Source organism: Artemia sp. Qi Xiang Cuo, chromosome 3 (genome assembly GCF_049724085.1).
Source record: "Artemia sp. Qi Xiang Cuo chromosome 3, ASM4972408v1, whole genome shotgun sequence".
NCBI classification, from domain to species: Eukaryota; Metazoa; Arthropoda; class Branchiopoda; order Anostraca; family Artemiidae; genus Artemia; species Artemia sp. Qi Xiang Cuo.
The window spans coordinates 82,047,692-82,063,470 of record NC_142796.1 but is presented as its reverse complement, the minus strand read 5'-3'; the positions used below and the strand labels follow the sequence as shown (position 1 = coordinate 82,063,470).

At 33.8% G+C, this 15,779-nt stretch overlaps 1 protein-coding gene and 1 non-coding gene across 2 annotated transcripts in view; both read left to right on the top strand.

Annotated features, from left to right (window-relative positions):
- Positions 1–15,779, top strand: part of LOC148954627 (uncharacterized) — a 95,495-nt gene that overhangs the window by 35,415 nt on the left and 44,301 nt on the right. Inside the window, exon 2 of the mRNA XM_089087176.1 lies at positions 15,139–15,184. Coding sequence (XP_088943302.1) covers positions 15,139–15,184 — 46 coding nt within the window. The remainder of the gene's footprint in view (positions 1–15,138; positions 15,185–15,779) is intronic.
- TRNAI-AAU (transfer RNA isoleucine (anticodon AAU)) lies at positions 9,648–9,721 on the top strand. Its single transcript has one exon. It is a non-coding gene; the product is annotated as a tRNA-Ile (tRNA).

Genomic DNA, 15,779 nt, shown 5'->3' with positions numbered 1-15,779 from the left:
ACTATTTGAAAAAATGACATAGGCTGATGTTTTTTTTTTTTTTTTTTTTTTTTTTTTTTTATAAACAAAGATTTGATACACTGCACTAATAGACAAGCACATCCATCTCATTAAGGGACAATAATAAAAATTTTATTTGTTTGTAAGAGTTTGTTTCGAAAAATTCTCAGTACTAAGAATTTGTGTGTTTCTATTATTATATAAAATGAAGAGAGGTGCCATATTAATAAATACTTATAAAGGAGCTGTGGTAAAATAAAGTTTTGAAGCCTCTGAATTAAGCAGCATTACTGCATTTGAATTGCTGTGCTCAAGTTTAAGCTATAGCTGTATTTGAAAATGACTTCTTTTTTTTTACAAAAAGCTGAAGTTCACAATCTCAAAGATGTTTTAGGGAGCAAAGATATTGGATTTCTCAAGAAATTTTAGGAATCTTGTGCATTCGTTTTTCTTTTAGGGAAAATGTAAATTTTGTTGATATCCCCAAAGGTTTGGGGACAGTAAAAGCCCTGCTGCTGACCCTTTCTTTGGGAACAGCTTAGCGAATGGTTTTTGACAATTATCTCAGAAGTTTCAAAATGTTAGATAGGTAAATACTAATTCATACAACAAAGAGGTGATAATAAACACAAAAATACATACAAAATCACAATTCCCTTCCCACTCAAGGTCTGTGGCCAGTATTGCAAGAAGATACAAAATGCAACCTTCAGGGGTGACAATGATAATATAACTGGTCCCATTAAACAATCTTTATGGTCATTTTTGAGCTACCATCCTGTAAAAATATGATTTTTATCTTAGTTAAATACAGTTTGAATTAGAGCCTACAAGAATTTCAATTCTAAAACACAATACAGTACTAAAAATATTTGAAATTTTACAAGTAACATACCAATATTAATGCCATCTAATTTTTAATTGCCCTGAAGTGTATTTCATTGAACTATTTATCAACCTCCCTCAAAAACTGGGATCACTTACAATTGCAGCAAGCCTTTGATAAATTTCCCAAGAGTATTGGTAATAGGTAGTGTCCCAATAAGACTGGTTAAGAAAGATAGCATGCTGATAACTTGGTCATTATCTTAGACTGAACACAGTAATAATGTTATTCTTTAAAATAAATGAAAATTGTGAAACAGTTTGTGGTAACAAACTGTAAGTATGGAGCAAAATGGCCCAATAGTAACCAAAACTATAAAATTGAATCTTGATAACAATTTATACATTGAAAGAATTGGATTTTGTACTGATTCTAAGTATATAGAACTTATTAAGTTTAATGTTGTCAATTAAACGTATTTCGCAATAGTGTAAAAAGAAACGGATTTTATTTCTTTGGAAAACTGAGATTGAAATTATGTATGTCTTCTACATTTTCAGGAATATTCTGGAAAAGTCAATCTCAAAGAGTGAAAAAAGTCCAGTTATAAACCAAGTCATAAATTTCGGAGGAAGCTTTTCTGGAATATTGTAATTTACTTATTTACCAGAATTGTTTGTCACATTTCAAGCAAATCTGATGGGAAGTAAGAGCAAATGTCTGAATAATGCCTGTTGGGTGTATGGCCTCAATCCTACTTCTGCAGAGGAGGAGTGTGTGTGTCTGGATCCTTGTTGTCAGGATATCTACAAGACTACGCTTTGGAAGCAGTGTCCTAGTTATGCCTTTTTGGGGAGCAAAATCCAACTCGGCCTCTATGGAGGATGAATGTAGGGAGGTGGGGGGCTATGCCTTTCATGGGTCTGTATTCAGTTTGACTCATTTGGGGAAAAGAACAGGGGGCTGCTTAAGTTTTTCATTGTTTTGTGTTTACTAGAATGGATTTTCAGATCTCAACTAAACCTGTGGGGCTTGATAGTAACTGTATAGTAGGAAGAACATGCCACCTCAGGAGGGTGTTAAACAAATAAGAAAAAGAACAAAAAAAAATTGAATTGGGTTAGAAATTTGAGCTAGTGTACTACCGGCGCCCTTTTGTCTTGGACCGACTCATCAATCAGTGGGGATTTGGGTATGAAAAGGCGCACTAAGCGTTTCCCCTCGGAAAACTCCCAGCATAAAATTCCCCTGGACAAACACCTTCCTCCCCCCAAGTTATCCCATATGCAAAATCGAGTAGCCACAGAGAAAGTACAAAATGGATACCTCGAAATGACGATGAGATGTCCTATGAGGTAACGAAATGACCAGATGGCTCAAGTTTTGGACCTTTGTAGGAAGGACTAAATTGTTATCTAAAAATTTCATTCGGATATCTTTGGGAAAAAAGGGATGTGGGAAAGGTTCTAGTTCCCCTCCAATCTGTTTGGTTACTTAATATGGCAATATGGCTTAATTTTAATTCCTGTTTGAATGAGCCCTCTCCCGATCTTCTAGGACCATTGGTTCGATACGATCATCCCTGAGAAAAAAAAAACAACACACATCTGTGGTCTTTTTGGCCCAAAATACAAAATTATAAGTTAGATATGTAAAACTATAGTAGGGTTCTCTGATAGTTTTGTAGTTAGGGTGAGGAGCAGATGCCACAAAGGGTGCATTTTAATTCGAAAATCCTAACTCTCATTGAGCCTTCAGATAAATACAGAATTAGTTCTAAGAAAGGGGAGGTGGAGGTAGAAATTGATATATTATCCCACTTGATTTCCGTAAATATTTCTGGTCTACGCCGTTATTATGAAAGTAAAGAATAACATCAAACCCCGAAACGCTCAGGATATATTCCGCATAGGAGGGGGCTGCCCACTAATCACCAACCTCCCTCTTGCGGTCGTAGAAACTTCGAAGGATGCCGATTTGATCGAAAATTGGAGTTCCAATCCTCTTTTAGAGTCAAAAATGATGCAAGACCAACCAGCCCCTGTCATACAACCGTTTTTGATATCTGGTACTTTTGTTACCCCTCAGGACGTCTGATCGACATTTTGAGGTACCTATTTAGTACTTTCTCTGTGACTGCTCAAATTTGCATATGCGGGTATTTTCCATGAGGGGAGGGGGATTTCCGCGGTGGCAAATTGTCGACCCCATTGAAAGGGTTGGTCGAAGATTTTGAATCAAGATAAAGTGATTGCTAATTTTAGTTCTTGAGATTCCCTAACTTTTCCATAATATCATTGAAAGGATTGTCAGATCTCAACCACACTTGTTGTAAAGTAAGCGTAAGTATTCTGGTTGATTCCGTCTGGGGCCCAAGCCCAGTCCAGCTTTAGAAGGGAAAGGAGGTACCTGGATTCTTCTCAGTTTGCTTGCATCTACCAGAATGGGCTGTAGGATCTCAATCAAATTGGCTTGAAAAAACATGGGGTGTCTTAAATGTGCCTTTTTTAGGCCTATAACTCGTCCTACCTGTATGAAGAATGAAAAAGGAGAAAGAACAAGAGGACACAACAATTTTAAAATCACAATATTTACTAGAACAGACTATTAACATAAAAAAGAAAAATTGGACAAGAGTGAAAGCTAATTTTTCCATTGCGTCTTTAAAGGATCTATTCGAGCAACCTCTGTAGGGAGAAGAAAAGGGGGCTCTAAATTCTTTTTGTCATAACATCTGCCAGAAAGTGTTGTCAAATGTTTACCAAAATTGCGAGGAAGCAAGAGTAAGTTTCCTAGGTTTGATTTTTTGAAAATCCATGCTTGATCTTACCTCTCTGGAGAGGGAAAATTGAAACCCTATATTCTTGTCATCATCATATCTTCCAGAAGGCGTTATCAGATCCCAGCCAAGAATAGCGCAGGGAAGCCAGAGTTAATGTCCAAATTTTATTTTTGAGAGTTCTTGCCTGATCCATTATCTGTGAGAAAATAATCCCTAAATTCTTGTCCACCAGTGAAATTTTGTGGAAAGTAAGAGCTTTCCACAAACTTTGTGGAAAATCAGAGCTTGTTTTCTAGTGATTCCTTTGGGGTTTCCAGGTGCAAACCAACCTCTGTAAAGGTAGGGATTCTGTACATGCTTGCCTTTAGAGAATCTAAAAGTATGGGTTATTGGATAAAAAGAAAATAATTTTTTTTGGTAAAGTTAGAAAAGAAAGTCAGCCCGATCCGGGTTTTCCCTTCTTAACCAGATAAGAAGAAAGCTTTTCATTGGGATTAGCTCAGCAAAGCTAATGACGAAGTACTCCAGGGGTCGTGTATTTCTCGAATGGGGAGTGGAGCCAAATCAACTTGCACACATCCACAGTAATCCTGTGATACCTCTCACCAATCAATTGCTGAATAAGATTGGCAGAAGGAGGGGCACTGCGAGGAGATCGCCTTCCCTCATAACTTCCCCTTTATTTTAATTCCTTAATTGAAATATAAATTATATATATAAACCATCTGAAATTAACTCGTATGAGAATTGAGAAGTAAAGATCAGAGTGAATAGAAATTAATGTGACTGAAGAAATGAAACCCAAAAGTCTCTCCCCTAAGAGGTTGAACTGCCCTTTGCAGTCTTCTGAAAGCAAATTTTGTCTTGAGCAGTTTGTTTATTATAACATTGAGAATAATAAAAAAGAGCTGCTCAAACTTCCTGGAAAACAAATAATATTCTAATACCAGTATATTTGTGAAAATCGATTTAATTTTGCTGCACTAAAATGATATTGTGGACAATCAAACCTTTCTTCCTTTTAAGTTAATTCTTTATAAATATATAGTTATTTGGCCGAATTAAAGATTCTATTTGAACAATGTAATACGAAGGCGGGGAGGAGGTACGGGGGTTTGGGGGAGAGGGTCACTCCTGTACCTTTTATGAAGCTGGTAAGTTACCCCTGAGTTGAGCTCTAGCCATGGCGTTTCTTTTAATTGTGAGGCAGAGACGCCGGTTGTGGGTTAGCTAATGGGCCTACCCCTGGTTTCTAATATATGGTATTAGTAGACTAGCTCGTAGCGATTTGCCCAGACATATAGCCAAACAGGTTCTTCTAGTAGTCCTATTCTACAGGAGCATTACACTCTTTGCCAGGGGAATGACGCAATTTCAAAGTTCAATGTCTTTTTGGTGATAAACCCAAACCAGCACGTCTTGTTTCATTGTTATGCAATTATTTTTGTATATATTCAACTTTCATACTAGTGTGACCGCCATTTTTTGATCTGTTTAAGTGGGTATAATCTGGTTTGGTTTGGTATTGCGAGAGGACTCAAGCGATTTCTTTCTTTGTCAAGAAATTTACGTAATTAATTAAAACTGTATTATAAAACCAGCGTGTCTTGTTTCGGGTTTTATGATAACTTGATAGGTGATTAGGATTTGAATAAAAGGAATTTTTCTGACGTAGATTTTTAGTTCATGATACAAGTCTTTTTAGCATTTGCACAAAAGGAGTAATTAGTGATTGGAAAATTTTTTATTGCCGAGAGGAATTGATAGTCAAATATATTTGGTGTTGGTGATATTATGACCCTCCAAGTCCCCTGGGGAAAGGGCTGCACAGTGTATCGGTATCGGACGTATTATTTTTAGGCGTATTGCTATCGCAGATATCTATACAGATTTTTAGTAGCTCGTATAAAAGATATTACTCATATCTACGTTCTTCCTATAAATTCAACCATCAGCAACTTCAAAACGGCACTTTTGGTGCAATGTCTCAAGTGGAGAGTGGTGACAATTGAGATATAAGGAGCAATTGCCCCCTATTTTTGAAAAAATACCTTTTTGTGGCATTTATACTTTTAAAAAATACAAAGTTCAATATTCGAAGCTAGCTTCAGCAGGAGCTTAGGATAGTAGTGGTGACACTTGAGATATAAGGAGCAAGTGCACCCTATTTTTTAAAAATACCTTTTTGTTGCATTTACACATTTATAAAATAAAAAATTAAATATTAGAAGGTATCTCCAGCAGGAGCTTAGGATAGTAGTGGTGAAAATTGAGATATAAGGAGCAATTGCCCACTATTTTTGAAAAAATACCTTAGTTTTGGATTTTTACTTTTAAAAAATAAAATGGTCAATAATAGAAAATATCACCATCATGATCTTATGATATTATTTGGGACACTAGAGATATAAGGAGCAATTGCCACCTATTATTGAAAAAATACTTTTGTGTGTCTTTTAGACTTTTTATTTTTACAAAGGTCAAGTTTCGTTGACAGCTTCTGGAGGCTCTTAGGTTAGTAGCTGGGGCACCTTTTATATTATGATGACTTGCCCCCCTAATAATGAAAAAATCCCTTAAAGTGGCATTATAACTTTTAAAAAATTACATGATAGATAATCGAAAATATCTTAAGCAGGAGATTAGGATAGTAGTGGTGACAATTGAGATATAAGGAGCAATTGCCCCCTATTTTTGAAAAAAATACCTATATGAGGGGGTTCGCCCCTTCGTCAATACCTCACTCTTTAGGCTAAAGTTTGTTTATTGCTTTCAAAAGAGATATTTATTCTAATTAAGCGAGCTTTTTGATTCAGGGGTCATTTTTAAAGAATTGGAACAAAATTTGAACTTAGCGTGAAAGGCGAGGTGTTGAGGAGGAGGGAACCCCCCCTCATATACGTAATAATTTTGGTTCATTTTAAGTTTTAGTGTTTCTCCTTACTTTCAGTGGAAAATTTTTTTGAATATTTCTAATGCACTAAAACATAGAGCGCTACAAACATCAGAATCAACTTTAGAGGGACAATTTATCTGTAAAAGAGGGGTTATTATTTCCTTACTAAATTTTTCTTCTTTTTTCTGTCTTAAGGATGAATTGGATTAATTAAATTAATCTCCCAATTAAAAAATACATAGATTGAAAGATACAACATCTATGCAAGATACCAAAATACACGGTGAAAATATAACTTTACACATTTACAAAGATTCGAGTGAAACAAGAAAACAGTTAAGGGCACTTCTAAAAACACAGAAAAAGGACAAACATACCCTTCTGTATAATGGTAGAGATGTGAGACTCTTTATTATTTTAAAAAACCCAAATAAAAAACCTGGTTTTTCGTTTTCCCCCTTTTTTTCTTTTATAAAAGACTAAAAAAAAAAAAAATATCGTACGGGCACAAAGAGATTTTTTTTTTTTTTTTTTTTTTTTTTTTTAATGTTTCTTAAATGGTGTTTTTTTTTTTAAGTTTCATTAAATTTTTTAAAAATTTATACACGTTTAATAGTTTTTTTTTATATTTTCGTTTACTATTTAACCCTAAGTTCCTGAAAACATGAATTAGGATATTTAATTAGCTGTTTGGGTTTTCAGACACCATAGCTAGTTGAAACTCTGCATAAATATCTTCATTTTTAACCTAAGTGCGTACAGTTTAAATAATTCTAGGAGGATGAAGTATTTTTCTACTTAACAACTACATTAATAGCTTCCAAGATGATAGGACAGTATGACACAGAATTTATCAGTTACCGAGAGTTCAATAACTCCCCTCGCAATGACTTCCAAGGGTTTTATGACTCCTCCCCACAATGAATTCAGATGGTTTTAAGACTCATCTCAATAGTAATAACTCCATTCAACCTTGAGCGACGGTATAAAAGTTTGATGAAGTATTTCTCTGCTTAACAACTACATTAATATCCTCCAAGATGATAGGACTGTTTGACACCGAATTTATCAGTTTGAAAAAATCATCTTGCGGTGTTATATTCGAATGTGCTTTTTTATTATTGTCTATGGATCTCGAAGAAATCGACTGTTATCATTGGTTAGTGAACTATAATCTCTTTGAGTATGATACAAGCTTGTGGAGTACTACATTACGTTATATAAACAGACTGGGATTCTATGATAGAGTGATTACACCACTTAATAATACTGGTCAGGAACTGAGAAATGTCCAGGAGGAAGTCAGTGAAATTTGCAGCTTTTTCGGAGTTGAAGCGCTCTACGTAAAGGGCAATGTACCTACAGATAAAGTTTTAATTCAAAAGTGTGACCCTAGGATTCCACTTTTCAATCTAGAAGAGTTTAAGTGTCCTAAAATTGAAGGGGGCTATCACCGTCCTGAAGACGAGGTTAGGTTCTTCGCTTAGTGGATACCTAAGAACATACCTGATCGGGATAAATCCATACTACATGTTAAAAACTATCCTATATCCTGGGACCATCGTTGTTGTTTTTTTAATTGTTAAATATAATTAATATTTTTTTTTAAAAATTTTTTTTTTTTTTTTTTTTTTTATCAAAAAAAAAAAAAAATATTTTAAAAAAAATAAAAAAAAAAAATATTTAAGAGTAAACCCTTAATTTTATTTATAATAGTTCTATTGTAAGCAAGTAACAATTTCTTTCTTGAAGTCAACTCTTGGATACACAATTTCATTCAAGAAATTATGAAAAAATTGTAACTAAGTAGCAAATTCTTTCTTGAATTCACATGTTCGATTAGCAAAAATACAGTTCGTTCAAGAAATTATGACAAAATTCTAAGTAAGTAGCAAACTCTTTATTGTTTACATGACTTAGATATACGATGTAGAAATTTAATTCAAGAAATTATGAAAAAATCGCAAGTAAGTAACTTTTTTTCTCTTTTTCACAAACAATTTTAACTTAGCTAAATGATGTATAAATTTAATTCAAGAAATTATTAAAAAATTCTCAGTAAGTAACAATTTCTTTCTTGAAGTCAACTATTGGATAGGAAATAAGGAAATTTCATTCAAGAAATTATGAAAATATTTGTAAGTAAGTAACAAAGTCTTTATTGATTTCACCTCTTGGATTAGCTTGTCAAAGTTACATATTATGAAAAATACAATTCTCTCGTTCAAATGTGAAACTTAGGTCCATTCTCTGGTTCAAATGTGGAAAAAAACCCGTGTGAATGAGTTGAAATAGAACTTTTTATCTCTTTATCACAAATAATTTTCACTTAGCTAAATGATGTAGAAATTTAATTCAAGAAATTATTAAAAAATTCTCAGTAAGTAACAATTTCTTTCTTGAAGTCAACTCTTGGATACGCAATACTGAAATTTCATTCAAGAAATTATGAAAATATTTGTAAGTAAGTAACAAACTCTTTATTGATTTTACCTCTTGGATATACAATACAGATACTTCATTCAAGAAATTATGAAAAAATCGCAAGTAAGTAACTTTTTTTTCTCTTTATCACAAACAATTTTCACTTAGCTACATGATATAGAAATTTAATTCAAGAAATTATTAAAAAAATTCTCATTAAGTAACAATTTCTTTCTTGAAGTCAACTCTTGGATACACAATTTCATACTTCGATACACGATGTAAAAATTAAATTCAAGAAATTATGAAAAAATTCTCAGCAAGTAACAATTTCTGTATTGAAGTCATCTCGTGGATACACAATACGGAAATTTCATTCAAGAAATTATGAAAATATTTGTAAGTAAGAAGCAAACTCTTTATTGATTTCACCTCTTGGATAAACAGTACAGATACTTCATTAAAGAAATTATGAAAAAATCGCAAGTAAGTAACTTTTTTTTTCTCTTTATCACAAACAATTTTCACTTAGCTAAATGATGTAGAAATTTAATTCAAGAAATTATTAAAAAATTCTCAGTAAGTAACAATTTCATTCTTGAAGTCAACTCTTGGATATGCAATACGGAAATTTCATTCAAGAAATTATGAAAAAATTGTAAGTAAGTAGCAAATTCTTTTAACAAAAATCTAAGTGTTAGAGTGATAATATTATTAATGGCTTGTTAGCTCAGTTGGTTAGAGCGTCATGCTAATAACGTGAAGGTCGAGGGTTCGATTCCCTCACGAGCCATAGTTTTGACCTTCGTATGGTAACTCCATAAGTTATTTTAGGGATATATTTTATATCAACATGCACATTCGATATAGCTTTATTTCATTTTTTAAGGTTCATTTAGACGAGGTTTAAGAAATTATCAAAAATTGTAAGTAAATAGCAAATTCTTTCTTGAATTCACCAGCTGGATAAACAAAGAGAGATTTCGTTCAAGAAATTATGACAAAATTCTAAGTAAGTAACAAACTCTTTCTTGAAGTTACCTCATGGATTTCTTTCTTGAATTCACTTGTTGAATAAACAAAAAGAAATTTCATTCAAGAAATTATGACAAAATTCTAGGTTCACTTAGAGTGGCTCAAAAATTGTAAGTAAGTAGCAAATTCTTTCTCGAATTAACCTCCTGGATCAATAAAAAAGACATTTCATTCAAGAAATTATGACAAAATTCTAAGTAAGTAACAAACACATTCTTGAAGTTACCTCATGGATACATAATGCAGAAATTTCATTTAAGAAATTATGAAAAAATTGTAAGCAAGTAACAAACTCTTTCCTGAAGTCACCTCGTGGATACACAATGCAGAAATTTCATTAAGGAAATTATGAAAAAATTGTAAGTAAGTAGCAAATTCTTTCTTGAATTCACCTGCTGGATAAACAAAAAGACATTTCGTTCAAGAAATTATGACAAAATTCCAAGTAAGTAACAAACTCATTATTGTTTTCACGACATAGATACACGATGTAGAAATTTAATTCAAGAAATTATGAAAAAATTCTCAGTAAGTAACAATTTCTTTCTTAAAGTCAACTCTTGGATACACAATACGGAAATTTCATTCAATAAATTATGAAAAAATTGTAAGCAAGTAACAAACTCTTTCCTGAAGTCACCTCTTGGATACACAATGCAGAAACTTCATTTAAGAAATTATCAAAAAGTGTAAGTAAGTAAAAAATTCTTTCTTGAATTCGCCTCTTGGATAAACAAAAAAAAAGTCATTTCATTCAAGAAATTATGACAAAATTCTAAATAATTAACAAATCATTGCTTGAAGTTACCCCATTGGTACACAATGCTTTATTGATTTCACGACTTAGATAAACGATGTAGAAATTTAATTCAAAAAATTATAAAAAAAAGAGAAGTAAGCAACACAATCTTTATGGATTTTCACCTCTTGGATACAGAAAAAGACATTTCACTCAAGATATTACGACAAAATTCTAAGCAAGTAAAAAATTCATTGTTGAATTCGCCGTTTACTTGCAAAATACAGAAATTTCATACTATGGGACCTCTACACGTGATAAAACACGTTTTGAAACTACATGCTATTTGCTTGCCTTTCCTTGGCACCTTTCCAAACGAGTGGGGATCCCCCACTGGTTCCTACACATTGCAAAAAAAAGTGACGTCTCGGTGTCGTCTATGTGACGACACACACATAGAGACGATACACGCACAGACACGACACACAAACAGAGTCATAGTGAGACAGATATCCAAAAAGTTGGGTTGATCTAGGTTCACTTAGAGTGGCGCGCCACTTTAAGCCCCCCCCCCCCAACTACTCCACTCTACATTTCCCGGATTAGGCAGAAAAGTGTTCCCGTTGTTTTGTTCACCCTTTTGTATAAGTATCTCTATTTTATCGGTGATGTAGAAATCTGTCTGTAGCCACAGATGCAGTTTTAGGGGGAGGACAGAGGCGGCACTTGCCCCGGGTGCAGAAATTTTAGGGGCGCAAAATTTAAAATAAACAATATAACGGTTATAGTCATTTTGATTTTTTTTATTACTATAATAAAGCAGAGGACGCAGTTAATAAATGAAATTATTAATTAATAAATAAAATAAATTAAAAACATTAAATAATAACAATTAAATAATTTAGAAAATAAATTAAAAAATTAATTGAAAATAATTTAATTAATAAATGAAAATTTTATTAAAATTAGGCCTCAAAATTTGTGGGGACAAGGGGGCGCTAATCAAGATTTTACCCCGGGCGCAAGGGAGACCAGAATTGCCACTGTGTAGCGACGTAGCGTATATTTAGTATTTGCGTATGTTTAGTCATGCATGTTACATGTAAACCGATATCGTAACCGCGAACAAACATTGCCGCGAAGAATTTTAAATCCGTAGAAAAAAAACTAGTTATCCCACACAAGTTAAATGAACGCATGCCATCAAGCCTTTTGCGTTTGCCAGGAGGTGAGTTTTTATGTTTGTCTTTTCAGAAAACGTTTTAAAACAGTTTGATTTGTACAATGAACCAGGAACGTTTTCTAAGATATCATTGTCGGGTTCTTTCTCCAGATGGAAAGTGTTATTGCCCATCGGATTTAAAACACCAAGATATGAGCAGGTCTAACCGCAGAAGGGGGGGCACTCTTTTTATGCTTTTACGCTGTTAATTAGGCAAATATTGTTCTTTAATTTGATAGCATTTTTGTGTAATTGAATAAAAAAACAAGTATTTTCAACCTAAAGTAAGGAGCAACATGAAAACTTAAAACGAACAGGAATTATTACGTATACGAGGGGGTTGCCCTCTCCTCAACACCTCGCTCTTCACGCTGTTTTTCGGCATTAAAAAACCATTACTTATTGTTCTAATTAAACGACTGTTGTGTTTCAGGAGCCGTTTTTAAAGAATTAGGACAAAATTTAAGCTTTAGCATAAAGAGAGGTGTTGAGGGGGGGGCACCCCTCGTATACATAATAATTTCTGATCGTTTTAAGTTTTAATATTGCTCCTTACTTTCAGTTGAAAACACTTTTTAAAAAAAATTAATTTCTGATCATTTTTTAAATAACGCCAGGAAATATGGCTCCACCTCCACGGAAAAATTCCTCCCCACGGAAATATCCTCTGGACAATTCAATCCTAGTGAAAATTTACCCCGGACAATTACCCTTAACAACTCCACGTGTAAAATTGAATTACTAAAAAGAAAGCAAGACATATAAAGAAATTTCGTACAGGAATTCTGGCAAACTCCCTCAGTATACAGTTCCCCCTGAAAACTTTACCCCTTGGAAAACTCGCTCTCTATGGAAAATTCTCCCAGTGCAAAGTCCATCCAGCAAAAAAAATCGTCATCCCCTCCCCATCCGAAAAATGTATGCATAGGCCTACTTCCCAAAATACTAATGCTATACAAATACTATATATAAACAACGGACAAATTTCATAACTTAAAGAACTATCCCCAGGGGCTGTGGGGGGTCATGTTATCTCCAAAGACAGAGTTATTAGGTCTTTCAACTCTGCTGAATAAAATAGCGATCTCAGAATTTTGATTGGAAGATTTTAAAAAAAAATTGGCGCGGGAGGGGGCCTATTTGCCCGCCAATTTTTTGTTACTTAAAAAAGGCACTAGAACTTTTAATTTCTGTTAGGATGAACACTCTCCCTATGTTCTAGGCCTACTTGGTCAATATGATCACCCCTGGAAAAAAAAAAACACAAAAAAACAGATAAACGCGCATTCGTGATCTTTCTTCTGGCAAAAAGTACACAATTCCACATTTTTTGCAGATAAGAGCTTGAAACCTCTACAGTGGGATTCTCTGTAAACTGAATCTGATGGTATGACTTTCATTAAGATTCTATGAAATTTATGGGATTTTCCCCCTTTTTTCGAAAATCAGGCAAATATTCTCAGGCTCGTAACCTTTAATGGGTATAACTAAACTTAATAAAAATTATATGTTTGAAATCAGCATTAAACTCTTATTCTTTTGATATATCTATTGGTATCAAAATTCTGTTTTTTAGAGTTACGGTTACTATTGAGTAACCGGGTCGCTCCTTAATTACAGTTCATTACCACGAACTGTTTGATCCATTTGTTCAATAAAGTGACAACAAGGACATCGCGGATGTCCGATATACTGCTTGTCTGTCACGGTTGTAATTGTGTATGGGGTAGGAGAGGGGGCAACTGCCTCTCTAGGCCCTATTTTGCCCCCCCCCCAACTGATATTTAGTTTCTTCAAAAATCTTGTCAGAACTAAGATAAGCCTGCATAAATTCAAGCATCCACAGAAACGGGTTGGTTTTATTTGGCATAACTCTCTCTACCTTGATGGTACTATATGGGTCATTTTTCAGATTTTACTGTGATTTGCACTTAATTTGGGAAAATTGTCTCCAACTTTGCCCCTCCCCCAGGATTTTGACGAAATTACGCCACTGTTGTCTGTTACTCGCTTTGAACTAAACTGTATGCATTTGTTGAACCTTACCTTGAATTTCACTGTTGATTTTTCATCATTTTCTGGCTAAGAAAAAAACACTCATACAAATTTCCCATGAAAAGTAAAGAGCGAATTTAGAACTCAGAACGATTAGAAATGTTGTCGCTGCTCAGATCCCTAAAAGAACAGAGACGGGGTCAGCAATTATTTTTGGCTGCGAGTGAAAATCAGCCAAAATGCATATATTAAAGTGGTGCTTGTGTCAGTGATGTTCTCATGCGTCGTTAGATTAAAAAAAATATGTTTGATCTGTTCGTCAATATTTTTTGCCATCTTTTCAATAGCCTAGGACGCTGAACTATTCTAGCTCACAATCAAAGAGTATAGGTAAATTATAAGAATGGGAACTGGGGCTAGTGTCGAAAAAAAAAATAGCGCCATCTAGCGTCTGGTGACACTTGGAATTTTTTAAATCTTTGCAGTCGTTTTTTTTGTCACGAGCTGAGATCAGACAGTTGTTGCTGCTCTGATTTTGCAAATTGCTCTAATTAAATTAATTGTACTTATAATTACACTGGGAGAATGCCAAGTGTCGCCAAACACTAGATGGCATTGATAATTTTTTTTTTGTTGACACTAGTACCAGTTCCTACTCTTATAAGTTACCCGTACTCTTTGACTCACAGTGGCATTTGCTTTGCTTGATTGTCTCAATGAAGTCATTAATACATGTTCGAGCGATTTATGGATGCCTTTAAAAAAAATGTTTTTTTTTTGTAGCAATGCTAAGAACTGCTGCAAAATTAACAGGTAAAGAGTGATGGTGGCTGGTTACAAAACTCTTTAAGAATTTATTTGGTTTTTCAAGATTTAATGCAGACTTAACGGTGCATTCATATTTATCTTCGCTTGTGATTTCACTTACATCTTTGTTTTGAAGAAGAGGGTCATTAAAAGAATTGGTTAGGAGGAGTATATAACAAACAATTTTGTTCAATAATTTGAATAAGAAGTGCATAGAAATTCAGGAAAATTTAGGATGTCAGGGTGGCCCTGAGGCCTTCTCCCACTGGATATGTCCTTGTATACTGTTGTTTTTACAAACTTGTAAGACAATATATGTGTGGTATTTTATTATTTGTAACCAGTATTCTGAGATGTCTTTTTTTGGTTATTTGCCTTACAGCTTAATTTATTTGCTGATTTTCACTTGTAGGTCCAGTGTCCATGATAAGATTTCTTTTCAAGCTGCGTCTACTGTGGTAAGTAATTTGATGGAAGTATTCTATTGGTTAAACATCTTTAAGTTGCACATATTTTCTCCTAATTAATTTATGTGATGATTATAAAAAAAGACCCAAAGGCAAATGATTGGATCTGATTTATTCAATTGAAAGTGTTTAGCCAAGAGGCTTATTAATAAGGAAGGAAAACAAAACTACTACCAAAACGTGAATCTTCATCGTTAACTAATATATTCATTACTAGTTAAATTTATTATAACTGCTACTTAATACCACTAAAAAACCATTGCATCTATCAAAGGCGTATCCAGGAATTTTTTTCGGGGGGGGGACTTAGAAAATGTATCAAAATTTTGTTTATTAGTTGGAAATAAATTTTGAAGGGACTTTAATTATTTACCCCCCCCCTGCATACAGCTTTGACATCTAGTAAATTACTTAGTTATACTGCATTTTAAATAGATGTGCACACTGGGGGAAGGGCTTGTTTTTTTTTCTAAATAAAATTTTTGGGGTAACCCATTTTGGTATGAGCTATGAGCTCAAACCTGAAACAAAAACAGTATGAAGATTTTCGGATTTATTGACCGTCCTTGGAATGGACAATAATTTG